The sequence below is a fragment of the Puntigrus tetrazona genome, chromosome 22, assembly GCF_018831695.1.
Source record: "Puntigrus tetrazona isolate hp1 chromosome 22, ASM1883169v1, whole genome shotgun sequence".
Classification (NCBI taxonomy): domain Eukaryota; kingdom Metazoa; phylum Chordata; class Actinopteri; order Cypriniformes; family Cyprinidae; genus Puntigrus; species Puntigrus tetrazona.
In genome coordinates this window covers 14,508,983-14,530,573 of record NC_056720.1, presented here as the reverse complement: position 1 = coordinate 14,530,573, position 21,591 = coordinate 14,508,983, and the positions used below count along the sequence as shown (strand labels likewise).

The 21,591-nt window shown below is 35.6% G+C and overlaps 1 protein-coding gene across 2 annotated transcripts in view; it reads left to right on the top strand.

The window, feature by feature from the left end:
• wwtr1 (WW domain containing transcription regulator 1) overlaps positions 1-20,395 on the top strand; it is a 39,348-nt gene extending 18,953 nt beyond the window's left edge. The window contains exons 2-6 of one of the 2 annotated variants that reach the window (XM_043223059.1): positions 4,586-4,725; positions 14,373-14,584; positions 16,681-16,802; positions 16,944-17,056; positions 18,011-20,395. In XM_043223059.1, coding sequence (XP_043078994.1) covers positions 4,586-4,725; positions 14,373-14,584; positions 16,681-16,802; positions 16,944-17,056; positions 18,011-18,192 — 769 coding nt within the window. In that variant the 3' untranslated portion in view covers positions 18,193-20,395. Of the gene's footprint in view, positions 1-4,585; positions 4,726-14,372; positions 14,585-16,677; positions 16,803-16,943; positions 17,057-18,010 lie in introns of both variants that reach the window. The other variant, XM_043223058.1, reaches the window with a different exon arrangement.
• Positions 20,396-21,591: the final 1,196 nt, after the last annotated feature.

The window sequence follows — 21,591 nt, the reverse complement described above, 5'->3', positions numbered from 1 at the left end:
CAATGAAATGGCCTTCGAGACACATTTGAGAATTTTCTGCACAGAGAAGAAAAACTCTCTTGATGCTGTGGAGCTTTTCAATCCTTTTTTATTGATGAATCAAAAGTTTTATTTTATTGAAGTCAAAAGTCAAATTTTTTTATAAAAAAGACATTAAAATTAGTGCTGTCAAATGATTAATCGTGATTAATTGCATCCAAAATAAGTTTTTGTTTACATAATATGTGTGTGTGCAGTGTTTATATACACACACACACACACAAATGTCTGAAAATTATATTGTATTTATGCAATTATATTTAACATAAAAATTAAATAATATTATTATTAATTAAATATTCTTAATAAAATGTATACAAATATAATTAGAAAAATATTTTTAACCAAATGTATTTATGTGTGTGTGTGTGTATATATATATATATATATATATATATATATATATATATATATATATATATATATATATATATATAATCAGTAATTAATGTATTTTGATATGATTTTGATATAATACAGTAATGCATTAAAAAGTTTTACTGATATAAAAGTTATAGTTAAAATTATACATGCATATATTATATTATTAAATACTATGTGATGCAGTAATTGTTTGACTAATTTAAATCAATATGATATTCCCAATATGCTTTTATATCAGTAAAGCATTTCAATTCCCTAACCAAGAATCATTGTACTTGCTAGAATAATATGTACATGTAATATGTAGAATAATGATAAAATATTCCACTAAATTAATTTGAGTTTCTTAAACACCAATAGTATTTCTTACAACACTCATCTCAGAGGTGGGCACAAATCTTATAGATGTCTAACACAGATTGTTTTCCTAAGTAAGTGTGTGTTGCTTGTGTGCCATTGTGTGTGTGTGTGTGTGTGTGTGTGTGTGTGTGCCAGCTCTGTCTGGAGTGTGTTGAAATCTCTATGACTACAGACAGACTCACATTCCTGGAGTTTTCTTGCTGGACTCTAAACACACTTGCGGGTGAAAGGTGCCTTCAGATGCTGGGTCTGCTGTGCCACTGCCTGCTCTATAATTAGAACAACATACCAGATGCATATGAGTACGGTTTGATACTTTGTCAAATAGGAAACATCCCTAATTTTTAAATTGATTGTTATAATTTACGCAAAGTAGACTAGAATACAGATCAATTCTGAAGCACACGTGTATTGCGTTAAAGCCGCAATGAAAGAAATTGCATTTGAAAATTGAAGTTATTTATGGAATGCACTCTGCAGGCAACACACCCGTGATGATTTTAAATGCTGATTGAAAGATTTGCACACTTCTATGCTTTAAGCGTGATTATTGATGCGATTGTGCCCCATATCAAGCACTGGGACTATACTGGAGTGTGTGTATGTGTGTGTGTGTGTGTGTTATTTTCCACAGCTAGCACGCTAACAGGAAGAGAGGGAAGCTCAGCTCAGAAGTGTTGTGTCCATCTGGCTACCGTGAGTGTTGTTTCAGCCTGTGTGTCACCTCTAATCCACCACCAAGCCATTGTTTCTTTGAGATGTGTGTGTGTGTGTGTTTCCTCTGCAAACAGCATGTGACTTGTACCCAAACATGGCTGCGCGAGACCCAAACGTCAGCCCCCCGTGCCTCGTAATCTCTGCTTTAGTTTTTTCAAACCACTGAAGAAACAAATTTCTGAAAAAATATAAACCCCGCCTTCAACCCTAGACTGCATACGGAAAAGTGAAAATCGGGAGCTCGTATTGGTAATGGTTTATGATGCCAATATGTCATTGTAATTGATTGTTAATTATTTTAATATTCTTTTTTTAATATTACTGTTTTAAACTAAGAAATGAAAGTGCTATGCCATAAGAGGACAAAATGTAAATATAAGCGTTTTTAGGCATTGAATTCCACTTTTCTGCAGTTTAGCTTCAACCTCGATCAAGGCATACCTTTTTCAACTGTTTTTGATTATATTTGGATCTTAACTCTGCAGGAAACTGCCAGAGATGATAATGCCTGATGTAGACATAAAATCACGTCTCAAAAACGTTAATTTCCAAGCAACTTACAAACGTGAGCTCATTTACATAGTACCGCCCAATACCGCAGGTATTCTGATGTTTTTGTTGAGCAGAACCAGTGTTGGGTGAGTTATTCGAAAACGTAATCCACTACAAAAGATTAATTACTTCTTTAAAGTTATAATTTTGTTACATAACTGATTACTGCATTTAAATCAGATTACTAATTGCTTAGTTACTTTAAGTTACTTTTGAGTTCACGTTGTTCAATTTAAAAAATACACTACAAATTGAGACTCATAGTTCTTTCATTAATTTAATATTGACTGAAAAATGTAGTGAAATGAAAACAGAACGCAATATTGTGCCACTGGCTAATTGTTGTTTGCTTTAACATTAGGCTGCTAAACAGCTGCTCCACTGCAACGTGTGGGAAGATGGGCCTCAAATTTAAGGGGCCCAACCCACAGGTGCAGGACAGCTGCCCCACCCAGAGCCCGAAGACCCCCAAGGGCCCGTTCCTTCTCTCTCCTGTCAGACCTTCGTAAATCTAAACCACTCAGGCTGCTAGCTCCTGACTGTGTTAATTAACCTCACTGTTGATGTATTTCACAAAGCTGGAGTTCCTTAAACCACAACTAAGAAACCGATGGCCAGCGTAACCAAAAAACAGTGTGTAGCAATATATTTTTTTTAAGATGAAGAAATACAGAATTTAACCAGTAAAACATTAGAAGCAGTTCATTAAAGAGACCCCCCGGGAGGTCTGCTGTCAGGGCAGCACTGTTCTGCCACAGCACGGGCCTGAGATCAGCAGGAAGTAGATAATCTTTCCGGCGGAGCTTGAATAGTTTGAGTGAGTCACTCACTGATTGAGGCTTTTGTGTATTTTGTGACTCATTTGGTCACTAACAGCCATGTGATTTTCTGTTCGGACCAGTTTGTGTACAAACGAACAGGTGAAGTTTAGTACAGTATATTTTAGTTTAAAGCTAAATGCAATAAAGTACACAATATGTAACATTTGAAGCTTGCCAGAAATTGTTTGATTGGAAATCTGGTCATGCAGATTCGCATAATTAAACATTGACGTTGTGACGTTGAAGTGTAGCTTCAAAAAGCAATAATAAAAAGTACGCCATATTTCACTAATAAAGCTTCATCTTAAGAATGATAGAAGGAATCCAAAAGCACTACTCCAGTTTCAGGTGTCGCAATATGATGTATCGATCTCCTAGTCATGCACATTTACATCATATTAATATAAATTTGCAGGTCTTAATTCGCCCAACTTTCATATGAAGGTGAATGGGAAACTTACCATGAGATTTTGTATAAACGGTAGTCAATGGAACGAAAAAACTTTGTAGGTGATCGGCTGTAAATAAATAAGTCTATTGGCAGTCAAATTTTGGAGCTAAACCAGCGGTTGAACAAGGCTTTTATTCATTTATTCATCATTACCGTATCCTGTAGTCGGATCTACTTTCCTGCAGAGTTCAGTTCAGCAAAACTCACCTGGACCTGTTCATCAAGGTTGTAAATGTCAGATGAGGTTGAGCCTAATCTCAAGCGGAAGTCTCCAGGAGCAGGTTTGAGCACCCCTGAACTAGATGGTAAAGCCCACCTGATAATGAAAGCAAGGCTAAACTGGTTTACTGAGGGACATGTCATGCAGCAACCGCCAGTCTGACGCTCATGGCCTTGCATGAAAAAATGCAGAGAAGCCAGAATGTCACGTAGCTGCAGTTTTGAAGGGTTCACTCGGGGTGGAGCAGTGGAGAGGACACCACAGCCTGAAAACACCAGTACATCTGTTTCTTGATTCACAATCCACAGTGATTGCTTGTAGAGCTCTGTGGTTAGAACTGCAGGTCGAAAGGTCCAGCGATGGTTTGTTGAATGATTTAAGGCAGAATCTTGTTCGCCCTAATACGTTTGCTCACTAAATCTTGGTGTTCTACAAAGGAACTTTACATTTACAGTCAAATAAATTGTGACCCTTGACCACAAAAGCAGTAGCACAGGTATATTTGTAGCAATGCTCAAAAATACATTGTAAAGGTCAAATTTATAGATTTTTCTTTTAATGCCAAAAATCGTTACGATATTAAGTAAAGAACATGTTTCGTGAAGACATTTTTTTAAATTTTCTACTATAAATACATTCAAACTTTTGAATCGGTTAGGGGGTTTAATCTGTGATTTTCTCAATATTTACATTTTTTAGATTTTCAAATAGATGTATCTCGACCAAATACTGTTCTATCCTAACAAACCGTACATCGAGTATGGTTTGCATTCCCAAAACCGTCACTGTCGTATTTTAGACATGTCCAAGAAATCTAAATGTGTGCTTTGAAAGACAGTTGGGTTTTAAATGGGTTTTGGAGTAAAGGATTGGGATAAGGCTGAAGTGTCCAAAGTGCAAATTCGCCATTGCGTTCCTAGAATACAAGAAAAACAAGTTCCGGTTTGCTTGACATAAAGAAAAACAGGTTTTCTTCGAACCAGTGCGAATACTCTTCTGTGATGTGTTTAAGGCGAATATGCTGTTTTCTTTCTTGTGCAGTCACATTGAGAAGATCACCACATGGCACGACCCCAGGAAGACCATGACACCCTCGGTGACCCAGATGAGTCTGCACAATCAAGCCTCCAACAACGGCAACATACAGCAGCGCTCCATGGCCCTGTCTCAACCCAACCTCGGTGAGTGTAAAAACCGTCCCTCCCAGCAGTCCACATTCCCCATTACTCATGAAAACACACATGCTCTCTTGAGCTATTTCCAATCAGCTGGGAAGGAGCTGAAAGTGCTTTGCTACAGGTGCTTGTCCTCTATAACTCCAATGCTCAATGGCCCGCGACATTCACATTGACATCTAATATAATGTGGAATTGGGATGAACTTCTTGAAGTTTAATAAATGCACAATACTTGACATCTAGCATGCTAAAATAGTTATTTTTTGCGCTTAGATGTGTGTGCTAATGGTTAAAGATTCTCCTACGATCTCAAAACCCACTTTGAATTCAAATGGACAATACTTTATTAGTTGAGAATTTTTTGAGTGCATAGGGGATGATTTAGAAAAGCCTAATACTAAAGCATTTTTTTTTACATCTTGCTACATTTTTATGAATTCATTGAATCTCATTTGTATGTTTTTGTATTCTTCTATGTTAGGCGGTGGACTATTTTTCATTGTACATTTTTAAATTAATCAAATCATAAAAATGAATAAAAAAACAAACTTGTAAAATTCTACAAACGTAGAATATGTTAACAAAACATATTCAGATTGCTTGAATATGTATAATCTGGTTTGTGTGTTTTCGTACAATGAAGGTTGGGTTTAGATGTCGACCTTCATGCTTTTTTTTTTCTAAAATTTGTTTTGTATGAATCAAGCAAACTCAGTTTTTTAATTCAAAAATGTTTAATACAAGTTAGACTGTATTATTATACTTATAGAAAGTCCCATGGCAAGTCATTTTGCACCAGTCTTAGGTTAGGTTTTGGGGGTGGACCTTTGTACTTATTCTTTCTCTAAAAAAATATTTTTTTATATATCAAATTGTATAAAATTAATTCAAGTTCACAAACTCAATAAATAGTTCTTTTCTCATGCACACTCAATGACTAGCCACTAGCAGCAAATCGGTCAGATTTACTTTATTGTTTTAGACAAAGTGTTTCATTTAGCAATTTCATTTAGTATGTTAAAAGGACTATCTGCCATTTCTGTATAACAGCACATAGAGCAGTCTGTTAATCAGAGGCCCCGAATGAGGTTTAACTTGTATTTCCGAGGGGGTCAAATGCTGTTTTAATGAAAAAAGCCTCCCAGCCAGCAGATCCAAAGGCTTTTAAAGCTGCATTAGATTTGTTGACCATCATACGTGAGGCGTTCTGTAGTATGTTTTGCTTGTCGCACGGGTCGCTGCTTTTGCTCTGTCAGTAACTTAAACGATTTCCAAATGCGCTTTCTTTGTTTTGCTCTCTTCTTCCCAAATCCTGATTTGTTATGAAATGGAAAAAAAGGTGTGCCTCTTGCTTTGTTGGCAGCCGAGAAACAGATTCCTGCGAAGGGGGGATGGAGGGATAAGAACAAGTCGAAAGAGTTTGGAGGAAGAAATATTCCTTCCAGCACTGCATACAGCAGACGGAAACTATCTCAGCATATAGAGTTACATTCTATGAAGTTTGAGATGTTTTCTCCATTCACGCGAAGTAAAGATATTTAGCGTTTGCGCCTTGTTGTAAACAATAGCAAAGAAGATGCAACTTTTCAGTCTCGGTGCGGACTTGAGAGGAAGCAGCGGTGATAATGTCTCGCTGCGCTTGGGTGGATGTGAATAAAGCTGCTCAGCCTGAAATGATGTGTTTAAGCCAACCTGCTACACTCGCTCAGATGGCTGGTTTTCTGTAAACTCAACCACTCATTTCTCTTGTGCATGATCTTCGGGTGAAGATCTTCTTTTTTTTTTGTTTTTTTGACATGGCTGCGTCATCAATTTTGGCTCACCAGGAACTAGTACAAGTTCAACAGACACATAATAGAAAGCTGTGACTCAGACCCTGCTCACAATCCCACAATCCCTTCCTCTGTCCCTGGAACTTGAGAGGCAACAGATTTCCTGTATTCTTAGTTTAGACCAGCTTGAGCCTTCACCTGTTGTGTGTTCGCAGTAATTCATGGTGGGGCCCCCCTCAAAACTGAGGGATTATGGGTAATTGACACTCTAATGCAGGAGTGCATTATTAGAACAATACAGTTTTGTCGAATGCTTTCCATAGACCCAATCCCCCCCTCCCCCACCCCTGTTTACTATAACAATCGCCATATTGCATCACACTCTAGAGTTTTAAAGGCAGCTGCGACAGCTTTTTTTAGCTTGTAAGGAATTGAGCCCAGTATGACTGTGTCATCTGGTCAGTGATAAGACGCTCATTTTTTAATGTATTAAAACTTCAAACTTCATTTAACATGTATTAAAAAAATCATACAATGACATCATTTGTATCTTATATGATATGAGTGTTTCGAAATATGATATTAGTGTTTCCTAAATAAAATGCAATGGCACGGCATTATAAAAAGACTTCTTTGAATTAAAAAAGTGGATTTTATTCATTTAGATTCAATTATATTATGTATTGAATACTGCTTATGTTACATCCACTGAAAAGGAAAGCCATTTTGATAATCATATTTTGATAAAAGATTATTATCACACAAACCACCAAGCTGTCAGAACAAATGCGCATAAATTGAACTTTTAGGGGGTTTGTTACTGAGGAAGTAACATTAAAACAGACAGTTGTGTGGTATTTTTACCCTTAAAGGAATAGTTCACCCAAACATGAAAACGAAATCTTACCCTCGAGTAGTTCCAAACCTGTATGAATTTCTTTGTTCTGCCGAAAAACTAGGAAGAAAGTTTGTAAAAAGGCTGTTTTGGTCATTACTGACTTCCATAGTAGGAAACAAATACTTGAGGGAGTCGATGATGACCCAAAACTACTTGAGGGTGAGTAAATGGTGACAGAATAAAAAAAAACTATTTAAGCTGCATTTTACTACTGTACACATTTAAGATACTACTATGTACCTTTAGGTGCTGAATAAAGTATAAAGTCGTCCCTTTAAGAGTACCTCTTAAAGTGTTGTTTATGCACATTTAAGCCGCGCTGTAAATAAAGCACACTTCTCTGGTTATCACTCTGGAGTGTGGGTCTGGCTGCTGGCTGACCTTTAGCTGTTGTACTGTTGCTGAACAGGACAGTTGCCCGAGGGTTGGGACCAGGCCGTCACCCCTCAGGGAGAAACATACTTCATTGACCACAAAACCCAAAGCACCTCATGGCTGGACCCGCGGGCGGGTGAGTACTCCCTCCTAGCGTTCCTGGAGTCCAATCAGCCCATAGCGTCATATAATGATGTAAATTGTTCCCACTCCCACTTCAATCCCACAATCTCATTCCTGATAATTTGACCCGTTTTCCCACACCGCCACTAATCCGAACACGCAATATGATGAAATGGCACAAGGGTGTTGCTCTAGTGCTGTGACTAGCATGTGTCTGCACTGAAGGTGAAATGATTGTTTGTAATTGTCCGTTGGCCTGATCAGTGATCATTTTACTTATGAAAACTTAATAATCCTCGACAGTAGGGGTGGGCAAAATACTGGTAGAAATTTGTCATCTGGTAAAGATTTTCAATTATCCTTATCACAGCTACAAGTTTAAGATGTTGATGCGCTAAGTTGTCACAGAAATGTATTTTTAAGCATTGCGGTTTAAAAATAAGCAGCTGAAACACAAGAGAACTAGTTTTGCTTTGTCTATGGGACTTGAAGAACACATGAAGATAGTGCTTGTAGAGAGCGGGAGAATTGAAGCAGTTTATTTTTGCTGCTTTATAGGCCTTGAACAGTTAAATGCACACACGCATGTGGCATGTGCCCATCCTTGCAATACTCCTTATGAACATAGTAATATGGGTCTTCAGTAAAAGCGAACAGCTAAGAAAGGCAATATAACGGTATACTGGATCTTAAAGTGACGGCAGTCTAATATTCATGCTGTCTGTCATTCATGTTAATTACACAACAGAAGAGAGAAGATATCTCACTGCTATTAATCACTGACCATTTACTTGTCTTCAGTGAGCTTGAGTGTTTTTTTTTTGTTTTTGTTTTTTTTGTTTTTATTTTCTAAAGCAAATATAACTATTTTTTGAATTATATCGTAACTTTGAAATAAAACGACTAAGATTGTGGTCAATTCGCCCACCCCTACTTGACAGACATTAACATGACCGTTTTCAAGGTCAATGAAAATTTTGTCATCATTTACTCAACCCCATTTGGTTCCTCGGTTACTTTTAATACTTCTGTAAAACCAAATTGAAGATATTTTGAAAAATACTTTTCATTTCATCCATACAGTGAAAGCATTTGGAGTGCATTAACTTTGTACGGGCAAAAGTTTGGAATGGCATGAGGGTTTGCAAATGTGGACCGAATTTTTTTTTCCAAAAAGAATCTACTGATATGTGTGTTGTTGCGGATGACTAATAACAGGTACTCTGTTCCAATTATGTGAATTCGATTTTTTTTTTGGTAAAATCTTTAAAATGATTGACTGAAAGTTTTCGCACGACCTGATTTTGCTAAGTTCAACGTGTTCCTGAATCAACATCTGTATTGACCCTGGAACAACATTGTGATTAACCAATTTATAATCAGTGATTGGTGCTTGTACATCAGTGTAATTCATTTAATATTTCCTCTGATTTTAGACATTACTAATGGGTAAGGTTTAGGTGTAGAGATATGGTCAAGACTAATACGTTGACCAAGGACACCAAACTCAGGACATGCAAAAGGTTTCTCCACAGTAAACAAATAAATAAATATATACATTAGTTGTATTAGTTTGACATGGCCAAATAACTTACAATATATTGGCATTGTGTTTTCTTATTAATAGCAATATCTAATGTTGGAGTATCAACCAGATCACTTGTGTTTAATTACTTACTATATAATTGATAAGTGTTGTATTTTATACAGAAAATTTGAGTCACATGTAAAAAGTCCATATCCTCATGAGAAGGTATTTAGATCTTCATAATAAATAGCACAAGTAAACGTAAACGTTATTTGTGAGAGATACGGTAAGAGGTCTGTTAGCCAGCGCTTTGATTATGAGCTCTTGTTGGGACAGGATGTTCTGTAATGTCTCACAGATTTTTGGGACTAGACCTTTTTCTTTGCTTTTTTCCTGACATTTTTGCTGACCCTGCTGGACAGCTGATGCTGTTTCTGGGAAATCAATGAAACAAGAAGCTCTTTGTTGGTGTGGCTTTAGCAACTCAATTGACTCTGTCCGATCTCTCTCTCTCTCTCTCTCTCTCTCTCTCTCTCTCTCTCTGTCTCTGTCTCTGTCTCTGTCTCTCTTTCTCTCTCTCTCTCTCTCTCTCTCTCCTTCACGAACCCTATCTGCCGCGCATGTGTTTTCTATCATGGCGGGTGTTGTGACACTCAGATGTCAGGGGGGCCAAAGGCTGGGAAGCCAGAGTGTGTCTGGCTAAAGCTCTTCACATCTGGACCGGCAGCACACACTGGAATATATCGTAACCCGGAGTCAGTGCTGCTTCCCACCTGTTGGACTGTGTTGAACTCAGACGTTGAACATGTCCGGGTCATATTTAGCCTCAAAATCAAATGAAAGATTTTAGGCTTTTCCTGAGACCATTATTTTTTGCAAAATAATGAATAAGTTTGTGATTTTTGCAACACAAGTGAGGCCAGATGCAACCATGCAACATGGACAATTTCCAGCCCAAACGTTCACAAAAACCTTCCCAAAGTAATGTGATAGAATGTAAATCAAGAGCTGTGTTTACCTCCTTAAAGATAAAATGACGACAAAGTACAAATATAATGCTAGATAAATCTCCCGTGGATCCAATCAAGGCAAATAAAAAAAAAAACGCATGCTTTATTAATAAAAGATATGCTTAACGTGTTTAAAAGATGAAAGACAGGATTGTACATATATAAATAGATTTCAGAGATGCAGTGATAGAGCCTTCATGCCATCTCTTCTTTAACGGGTGTAATTTACTTATATGTCAATCATTTTGATCACTAATACAGTTATACATGCAAATATTTTTAATTAAAAACTGGCCAATTGGGATGAATTGGGATGAATCTCGACCAATCTGGCAACACTGGTTGCAACAGTAATGCAGTTTTATACAAAGTGTTTTAATTAGTGTTGTCAAACGATTAATCGATTAAAATAACGTTTTTGTTTACATAATACTGTATATGAGTTTGTACTGTGTATAAGTATTATTTCTATATAAATACACACATGTGCATGTATATATTTAAGAAAAAATATGTTTATATATAGTATAATATTATAAATGAATATACATGTAAATATTTTCTACGCGATTAATCTTTTTACAGCACTAGGTATAACAGAATAGTTAAATAACTATTTATATTCATTCAAGCTTTTAAAAAGTTAACAAAAACATTAAAAACAATCCTCGTAAAACGTACTGATTTAATCCAAGTCTTCTAAATATAACAAACTTCTTATAAACAATGATCGATACATAATTATAGAGCACATCGAATGTGTTAAATAGAAGCACAACTTCACGTAATCTTCTGCATCAAGAAAGCATATTTTGGTATTTCAGTGGACAAAAATCTGTCATATTTCAAACTATCTTCATTTGTTATAAACCTTACATGTTTAGAATTAAGCGACGGTGAGCAATTGATGACTATTGCCAACTAACCCTTGAAATGTCATGGCAAATAATAACACAACGCAAAATATATTATTGGTAGTAAAAATAGTTGATGACTTCAGTGATAGAAGTGAGATCTGAACTAGCGAATGTCTTCTCTTCATCTTACCATATAAGGCCGTCTTTGCTTCACCTCAACTGCTCGGTTGCCAAACCCTCCACCCCATCCATAAAACTGATCCTTTGAAGATCTTCTGATGTAAATAGATGTTTGCAAATCTTATAAAGAAAGCAAACCGTTATAATACCCGGCTCCTGATTGAATATAATTGCGGAGTTTAGTAAAGTTTAGTTGCTGGCTTCATGCAGATTTGTTTCGTTTTGAGCGATAATACACAAGTTGGAGATATCTCTTGACATTTTGACCGGGTTTATCATTTACCATGCTTCGATAGTGAATGTGTTGTCGTCCTGTTTGCCAGACAATCAATAGCCTGAAAAAGTCTATAGCAAGCCTGAAGAATCACTGCATTTAGTCTAACAAGGAAATTGGTTAAGTGCCAGCCTGAAACCGTTCTCTTGTGCATTATGTAACCCTCTCCAACAGAAATCCATTTATAGTAGAACTGAAATACACAGAGGGCTTCAACTTTTTCCACCCAGCAGGTTTAATTGAGTCTTTTGCACATTTGAGAAGATGTGGGTCCTGAGCAGATGTTTAAGTCATTCTTGAGGGATGGGATTTGAACAATCTACAAGTATGCTACTTTAAATCAAGTGACTTGCTGAGGAGAGGTGCGCTCTTGCTTATTAAATTACTTATTCACTCAGACTTATTAATTTAGGTCTTACAGACAATAAAGCAAGCAAACATAAGAGACCCAAACCATATTTAGAGACCTGAAAATTACAGTGTTCTTATGACTCTCTAACATTTGGCTGACACTTGTATCTTAAGCGAATTGCACGGCACATATCATGCATTCACTGAGATTTGAACCTATGGCATTGCATTCACTTAAGTACATTGTAGTTAAATATACAAACCTTTACATTTTATAAACCAATCAACAACACTGTAGCGACACTACACTGATTCTCTTGGTGAGCACATTTGGTATGATCTGATTACATAATAAGAGTCCTTTAGTTAGTGTTTTTCTAAACCATAAAAAAAAGACATAAGATGTAATGTAAGATGTAACTCAGGGAAGAAATTGTTATTTTTGTTTTATTTGCGCAAAAAAAGTATTCTTGTAGCGTCGCAAAACATAAGTTGATGCATTCACAACGTTTCTGGACCTGGATCATTTCAGATGTGTTGCTGTCAATAGAGGGTCCAATGGCTCTCAGATTTCATCTAAAAAGATGAGTCTTAACGGGTTTGGAAAAACATGAGGGTGAGTAATTAATGACAGAATTTTCATTTTGGGGTGTACTAACCCCATGTCTGTCATGAATTGTAACCAAATTAACCTTAAGGTTGTTAAATCTCCAGTCACCTGATCTTTGGTCATGTAGACGGTGTTACTTAGATCAGTGAGCTTTTTATTTTTAAATAAGCTGCACAATAATTAATACAAGAGCAGTCCGAGCTGCTCCGGGGAGCAGAAAGACTGTGCTTTGTTTGTGGCGTATCTCGCGACTCTTTCAGCCCACATCTGGCTTTTACAGGAATGTTTTGTCCATGTGAAAGTGGTTTACCCGACAGATAAACACACCGCACGCACAGATATACACACACACATGCTCCATATGGTCACGAGTCGCCAGCGCTCTTCGCTTTATTTCTTCCTATGTAGGGTGAGAAGATTATCATCACGAAACTGGCTGAGTTTGAACTGAAGTAAAGCATGTGAATCTTATTGTGCCGCAATGTCAGTTGCGAAACTCCGCCCGCGTCCTTGAAGCTAACATTGTTTCTTATCGTTCTGTCCCTCTGAGAACATCAGACGTTCTTTACACTGAAACAGGACAGCTTTTCACAAACCAGAACTCAGGCTTCATCCAGAGATAAAATAAATTACAGTAGAATACAGTAAATACCGTAAACAATTTACAAAAACATTCATTTTAAGTTAAACTAAACGGTATAAAACTCATTCTTCTCTATCTAAAAGAGGCCCACCCTTGTGATCAACTACACTGCTACCTGGACATTAGCCAATCATAACACAGTTATTTACATAATGAAATCTTAAAGACACAGCAGAGTTAATATTTTGTTACGTTGTTAATGTTTAATTGAGCACATTGATCAAAATCGACAACTAAGGCTATTACATTAAAAATATATTTCAAATGCAGTTTTTTTTCCAATTTCTGCTATATTTGTGGCAATTCATCTGTGCAAATCAGTCCACAAAAAATGGTTTGCCTTTGTAATATTTAATTTAAATGTAAAAAAAAGGCTCTAAAAAGACAGGCCTTCTCTGATGATATCAGTTTGGCTGCTTAGGCATGAACGTGACATCATTAATGTATCATATATTCATACATACATACATACACACACACATATATATAATTTGTTTTTTTTCACAGTACCAGATTTCTTGGTAAACACTTCCGTGCTGCTTTCTGGCCAGCTGAAATTGAGTCATTGTGTTTGTGTGCTCTCTTTGTTTAACCTGCTTTTCCTTAGAGAGTCAGAAACAAAGCCGCATTTCTAAACACTATGATTTGCCATTTTAGCATTTAAGATTAGAACTTGCATTAATAATCTGTCTGGTTTTGTACAGACAGACCTTAAAATTGTGTTTCATATAGCCTGGCTTTTTTTCTCTCTTTTTTAACCAAAGAACGACCCATTTTAGATAAGAACTACCTTCTAAGTGATAAGGAAACAACTAATCACAGGAGGAATTACCATAAATAATTATTGTGCACTTTAAAATGATGTTTTCTGTCCATCCACAAGTATCAAATGCAGCTGTAATTCAAGATATAAAGTATTAATCCTTGTAGATGCCTGATTCCTCATAAATGAAACCAGCCAATCAGCATAGAGCTTGCCGGATGGAGAAAGTTGTTGAATCTGAGCCTGTTTGTGGTGTGTTTGTGGCAGTGCTGAGCCAGCAGGCCCATCAGCAGCACCTCCAACAGCAGCAGCAGCAGCAGCAGGTCCAGGTCCAGGGCTCCCAGCAGCAGAGCTCCCAGCCCATGATGAGCTTGAGCGGCCCCATGAGCGCCCAGCAGCACCAGCAGAAGATGAGGCTCCAGCGCATCCAGATGGAGCGAGAGCGCATTCAGAGGAGACAGGAGGAGCTCCTGAGACAGGTGAGTGTCCAACGGAGAAACGCTCCTCAGAACTGTAAATGGTAACTGACAAAACATTTGATTTTCAAATCTAAAATGATTCTTTTCCTGTCGCTGTGAAGACAACTGCATGTTTCTTGATTCCTCAAGCTCCAGTTGTCTAAGAACTAGTGGTGTCAAACGATTAATAGTGATTAATCATAAATGCGTGCACTTTGTATATTTAAAAAAATAGGTTTATATATTAAATATATTTGTAATGTAAATATAATTGTATATAATAATTATATACATGTAAATACTTTGTAATGTTTGTCTTTACATACAAAATTATATTATATATATATATATATATATATATATATATATATATATATATATATATATATAATAATATTAATTTTGATACATTAATGTATCAAGTATAGTTATAAATAATATAAATAATATGAACATACATATATACATAAATATTTTCAAAATATGTAGATGTTTATATTCATATATACATAATAAATATACACAGTACACATAGAATATATTGCATAAACAAAAACTATTTAATATTTTTGTAATTGATTAAATGTTAGCCTACAACCTAAAGAAAGTAAAAAAACGAAAGAAATGCTGCCTTTTCAAATAAATAAAGTAAATAAAGTTTAAGTTGCATTACTAAAATAATTAAATCTAAAATAGACAGAGGCTTTAAATAGAAAAAAGCTAATAAAAATAACAAAAGCACAACAAAATGACTAAACTGTAAATTTAAAGCTTTTAAGAAAAATATTAAAAAGGAAAGGTAATTAAAATAATAATAATAAAAAATAATAATATAATGTAATGTGTAGAGGTATAAGAGGTTTTTCAAAGGAGAAACTCATGGTCTTAACACAAGAGCCAGCTTAAAAAAACATTTGACGCCATCTAGTGTTACGGAAGCTGTGGCATCCCTCAGCAAAAGACATAAATCAAAGTTGGGGTTTATAGAGATGATTCAAAGGAGAGAGCTTCGGTGCAGCCTCAGGAAAGCATCAGCGGACGGACCTCACGCAGCGTGTGTTTATATGAAACATCTCTGACTCTTCTGTGACTCTGTTCACTCGGTTTTGTGATGATGGACATGTTTTTCTGTGTGAGGACACATGCTGCTTGCATATGTTTGTGAACTAAGGCTGAAAAAAGAACAGTAAAAAAAAAAAGGATGAGTCAGACATTGGTTTCTGGTTCTGGATGTCTTCCACACTTTTCTTCTGGACTGAATTCTTGCAGCTGTTTTTATGAACGCACTCCACCCTGAATCTCGTCTATATATAAACAGCCCGAGCTGCTCTGAGCGGCAGATTTATGAGCTGGAATCTGGAGCGTATCATTTTATAAAACCATTTACATTCGTTCTTATGATAAAATATATTACTAAAATGTAGCTTAATATTTAAACTCTTTAATGTATTCATAAGTAAATGCAATGTAACATTTGGTTACACTTTATTTGAACTTGAGTAATATTAATTAGTTTACTGTACGGTTAGGGTTTGATTAAGGGTTACATGTATTTAATTCTGCGTAATTTATTGCTATTATTTATAGTACATGTAACATGAAACAAAGACACTGTAAAATAAAGTGTTTCCTTACATTTTATTTTAATTTAGGTTTTAATTTTTTTTACAAGATTGTCATCTGATATGTTCTATTTTATTTTTATATAAAACAAATAAATAAATAAAAATATATATATATATATATATATATATATATATATATATATATATATATATAGTCTTAGTAACACAAACATACAGTATATTTTTTTATATTTGCATATATACATTTATTTTAATATAATTTATATTATATGTAAATATATGTGACATTTATATTTCATTTACTGTATGTTGCTGACAATCGGCACTAATACCTGGAAATATGATGTATACTGAGTTTATTTTACCAGAAGCAGTAAAGCAGTTTTATGAGCACAGAGTTTCGGTGACCGGGTGTAAACGTTAGTTCTTCCTCTCGGTGGTGTTAATGTGTAAGCGTAGCGGTTAACAGAGTGAGTGCTGCTAGCTGCGAGTGTGTTTGGGTTACAGTGTGTGTGTGTGTTTCTCCAGGAGGTGGCGCTCCGGCAGCTGCCCATGGACTCTGATAACATGGCACCGGTCGCTCCAAACATCAGCTCCCCGCCGATGACACAGGGCAACATGCCCAACAACAGCTCAGACCCCTTCCTCAACAGGCAAGTGTGCCCCTCATCAGCTCAAAGCTCACAGTTTCATGTCACAAATAAGTTTGACTTGGTCCAGATAGCCCATATTGCTCTGTGAGGGTGTGAAGTGGTGTTAAATGCCTGTGTGTGTGCGTGTGTGTGTGTGTGCAGCGGGCCGTATCACTCGCGGGAGCAGAGCACAGACAGCGGGCTGGGACTGGGCTGCTACAGCATCCCCACCACTCCTGAGGACTTCCTCAACAGCATGGAGGAGATGGACACAGGTACAGAACCAGATCAAAACCAGCACAGAGCACTGCATTAGTTTTATTTTTGACTTATTTTTAGTATTTCTGGCTATATTGTTGGCTTGGCTGATCGCACAGACACTATTGGAAGAGAGCTGAGCTGGATGCTGACATCACCGATTCATGAAAGGACTTTAACTGATTTGACACAATTAGTGTTGTATAGAAATAAAGATGAATTTTATTAGTTTACACATTATCATATATATATATATATATATATATATATATATATATATATATATATATATATATATATATATATATATATATATATATTATTTTTTTTTTTTTTAATTTCTTTTTATTAAAATAAAAACATTTCCTATTTTCATTTCAAAGTTTTTGTTATTTTAGTATTTCAGCTAAATGAAAATGAGAACACTTTTTTTGTTTTAACTGATTTGTTTGATACAATTTTAAATTACGATTTTTAGGACTAATTAGTTTTGTGCACTGCATTCAGCATTATGACATGACAGTAATTTCACAAAAATCAAACATATCTCTTTTTCATTACTATCTCACATTACATCTTTATAATTAATACTCTTCCTAATCAGGATTATCAAATAGCTGTACATGGTGTATATTTTTAAATATTTACTATTCAAACAATTCATACACTATTCTATCATAGCAAATATGACAATTTGAAAAAATAATAATGGTCCTACAGTAGACAATTGCTTTTCTCTATTGTTTTTAAAAAAAATAAAATAAAATAATATATATATATATATATATATATATATATATATATATATATATATATATATATATTTATTTTTTTTTTTTTTTTTTTAATTATTATTTGTTAATTTTATTTTGTGTTTAGGGGTTTTTATGCCACTTATCCATGAAATGTTGTATTTATTTGTTATACAAAATGTTAGGGAGATGCCTAACCTTGGGTCTTCCTGTGTGCAGGTGAGAGCATGGTGCCGGTCAGTATGAGCGTGCCCCAGCAGAGCCGTTTCCCAGACTTCCTAGACTCCATGCCCGGCACCAATGTGGACCTGGGCACCCTGGAGGGAGCCGACCTCATGCCCATCCTCAACGACGTGGAGTCGGTTCTGAACAAGAGCGAGCCCTTCCTGACCTGGCTCTAGACTCGCTCACGCCACACTAAAGACTCTTTTATATAAATACATATATATTATATTATATATTCAGTCAGCCTCTTCCTCTAGTTTCACTTTTTTAGGTGTCAGATCTGTTCCCTCACAAGAACAATACCAAAGTGTTTAGCCTGCGAACAAATAAGCGAGCGCGCGTCAATGGATGCGTGGCGGAGGAAGACGGAGGTGTTCGTTGGGTAGATGTGATTCTGACTGTGTTTTTGTTCAGAATGATCACACCGATAGTGGAAACACCCGAGTAGTGTCTGATCGTGTTTAACAGGCACGCTCGTGTTTAACCCGGAGTTAGGGTTAGTCGAGCTTTACCGGGCGAGTCTCACAGAACCTTATATTAACGCACTCAAGCTTATTTCTGCCACTGAATCAAATTATAAGAAGGACAATAAAAAACACTAATACCTGTAATACCCGTAGCGAGATGTAACGGAGAAGAAAAGAAATACAACTGGGTGAAAGCTAGAATTACGAGATGCAGACTCAGAACTGCCTTTCTACTTAGAATTACAATTTTTTTTCTTCGTAATTTTGACTTTTTTTCTTCAGAGTTACTGAATTCTGATGTTTTTCTCAAAATTGCACATCTTTCTCAGAATTGTGAGTTTTTAGTCTCGTAATTTGGAATGTCAGGATTGCAAGATAAAAAGTCACAATTATGCTTTAAAAAAAAAAAAAGTGTATATTTCTTGGCAGAAATAAGCTTTGTTACAATATATTTGGATCTATAACAATAAGTAAATACCTAAAGGAGATTTAAGACAGTTTTTAGGACCATTAGGATTTTTTGAATAATAATTAAGCACGTTTCACTTAAAAAAACGAATGCGAATCATGACTGAGATTAAGGATTACAAGCAAAATCAAAAACGGAACAACGTTACGGTGATTCGATTTTTTTTGTATGACGTCAATGTTGTTGGAATTTGTTTTTAACTCATCATTTCTCAAGGGTGGTTAATTGTCAGAAAATCGTAATGGTCCTTACGTCTTCGTGAGACTCACCCTGCTTTTTCACTTTTTTTTGCCAAATCAGTAGCACGAGCGCGCCTGTCGAAGCTTTACATTGTGACTTTATATCCGACGAGTAACTATTTCAGACGTGTTTTACTTTTATTCCAGTTTAGCTATTGTGTGAAGCTCATGATGGCATTTGTAGACAAGCGTTTCATATCATATATGTTTTTATGTACTGCTACAGTATTCCTATTTTCTATTCTGTGCTCTTGACATCTGGTGCATTTAATTAGATTTGCAGTTTAGTATTTATCAAGAGCTATGAACTTCTTTTTAAATAGATTTTAGATTTGTTTCCTTTTTTTCAGGAATTTTGAAATGTTTTCGAAGCACTACAGATATGCCATTACCGATCTAGTCCCTCGATATCTTCAGGGAATATCTATCTATAAGTATTTTCTGATACCAGAGATAATTTTGCCCTCATTTGGATGATTTTTGGGGCAGACACTTTTTTTTTTTAATTTTAGCACCCCACCTAAAATCCAGTTCGATATATGAACATATAAATACGTTTTGTTTTGTTTTCTACACAGGTCTAATTTTTGTATTGCATGTTTGATCTGTTTGATATTCTTCGCATCGGGGGTATGTAGGCCCACCTCACCGTGACTTCTGTATTGTTTATGGTTACATTGTGGATTGAAGTGTGTTGGATTTGTGGATTGCGCAGGCGGGTGATTTTTAGTAGCTGTAGGTCAAACTGAGCTCATGACGTCCTTCGCGAGGACCGAATGGTTAAGTAGCGGGTCAGAAAGAGCCGACGCGAGCTGTTCTCGAACCCGAGTGACCTCAGAGATGTCCATCTCTGTCGGTTTCTTCAGTTTTGGACAACTAAGGACGAGATCGGGTGTCTTGAGCGTACCGTTCCGCTCCAGAACTCAGCAAGAGGGACCTTTTAATGATCAATTTTCTGCGATATAAACGGTTTTTCCTAAAACCTAAATCATGCAATATCTGTATTGCTCGACACTTCAGCATGCTTTAGGTTTTGTAAGATTGAATGTTTGGTCACATGCTGGGAAGCTCAGAAAACAAACGGTGTACCACAGAAATATGACGGCGGTGTACTATACGTGAGAAACATGGTTGTAACCTTTAATAAATCTCTAAAATTGTCAGTGAAATCAAAAAGGAAAAGAATAAAATGGTTTTATTAGCACGGATGTGTGGCTGTGTTTCTTTGTGAATCAGGGCATTTACTTTGGATACACTTTGGATAAACGCACTTTATTGCAGTTTATTCTCATTGCTGTTGGTGCTTTGTAAAAAGTTATAAATTGTAGGTGTACTTTATATCTTAAAGTATTAAACAATTTACTTGCAGGTAATATAATATTAATGAATGTCCACAGCTTAAGTGTATACACATGAAATAAAAGTTATTAAATCTAATTATTTATTTATTAATAGTTTAGAAAAAAATACCAAAATTTGAAAAAAAAATCTTGAATTTTAGTTACAGAAAAATCTGGAATGTATTGAATTATGAAAAGTTGACATCAAAAAGGAGAGACTGAATAACATTTTAATAAAAGATAAAACAATCTCTTTCGTGCAATGAAATCACCAGATACAGTAAATAAATGAAGACACAGTGTAACTTGTTTCTTTTAATGAATGTTAAATAGGCATGTAAATAAAGACTGTGAGAAAAGTTGGCTTCTTCTCTGACTGAATCAAGTGCATGGACAAAGAAAATGTATAATTTATATAGGGGACTTTTCCAAAAAATGTAAAAGTTAATATTTTTAAATATCCATTAAAAGACACATTAAAATTACCATAAAATGTCTTTTTTTTTTTTTTAATTTTCAAGCGTTATATGTCATTCAGATTTTTGTTCTATTTAAACAAAAAAACCTAATTTCAATCTAGAAAAATATACATTTACAAGAGAGATATTAAATAGGGTTTTGTCCAAAATAATATATAATCACAGTTGCAATGGAAAAAAAAATCTGCAAGGCTGTAGCAAATATACTTTCTTTGCATTACATTTTTTGCACTTACTTGGCTTAGTAGACAATCGTTTGTTTGTTTTTTCCAGTTTCAGTCAGTATTTAGCACAGTACATTTCTGGAGATCTAATGATCTAATGCAGATCGAATGCGTGTTTTTATTAAATTCTGTGTTTGTTGGTGTCCCCACGCAGAACTTTAAATATACTTTTAATATCTGTTTGAATTAATTGGCAAGGAAGACAATCATATCTGCCCCTTTCTGTGATCATCTGAAACTAGACCAAGATCTCATCCTTCCTGAACATAGCAAGGCTGGGGTGAAGTTCGGAGGTTATGGGAGTTTAGTTATGGGGGGAAAACTGTTTTTACATAATACATCATTTTACCTTCATTT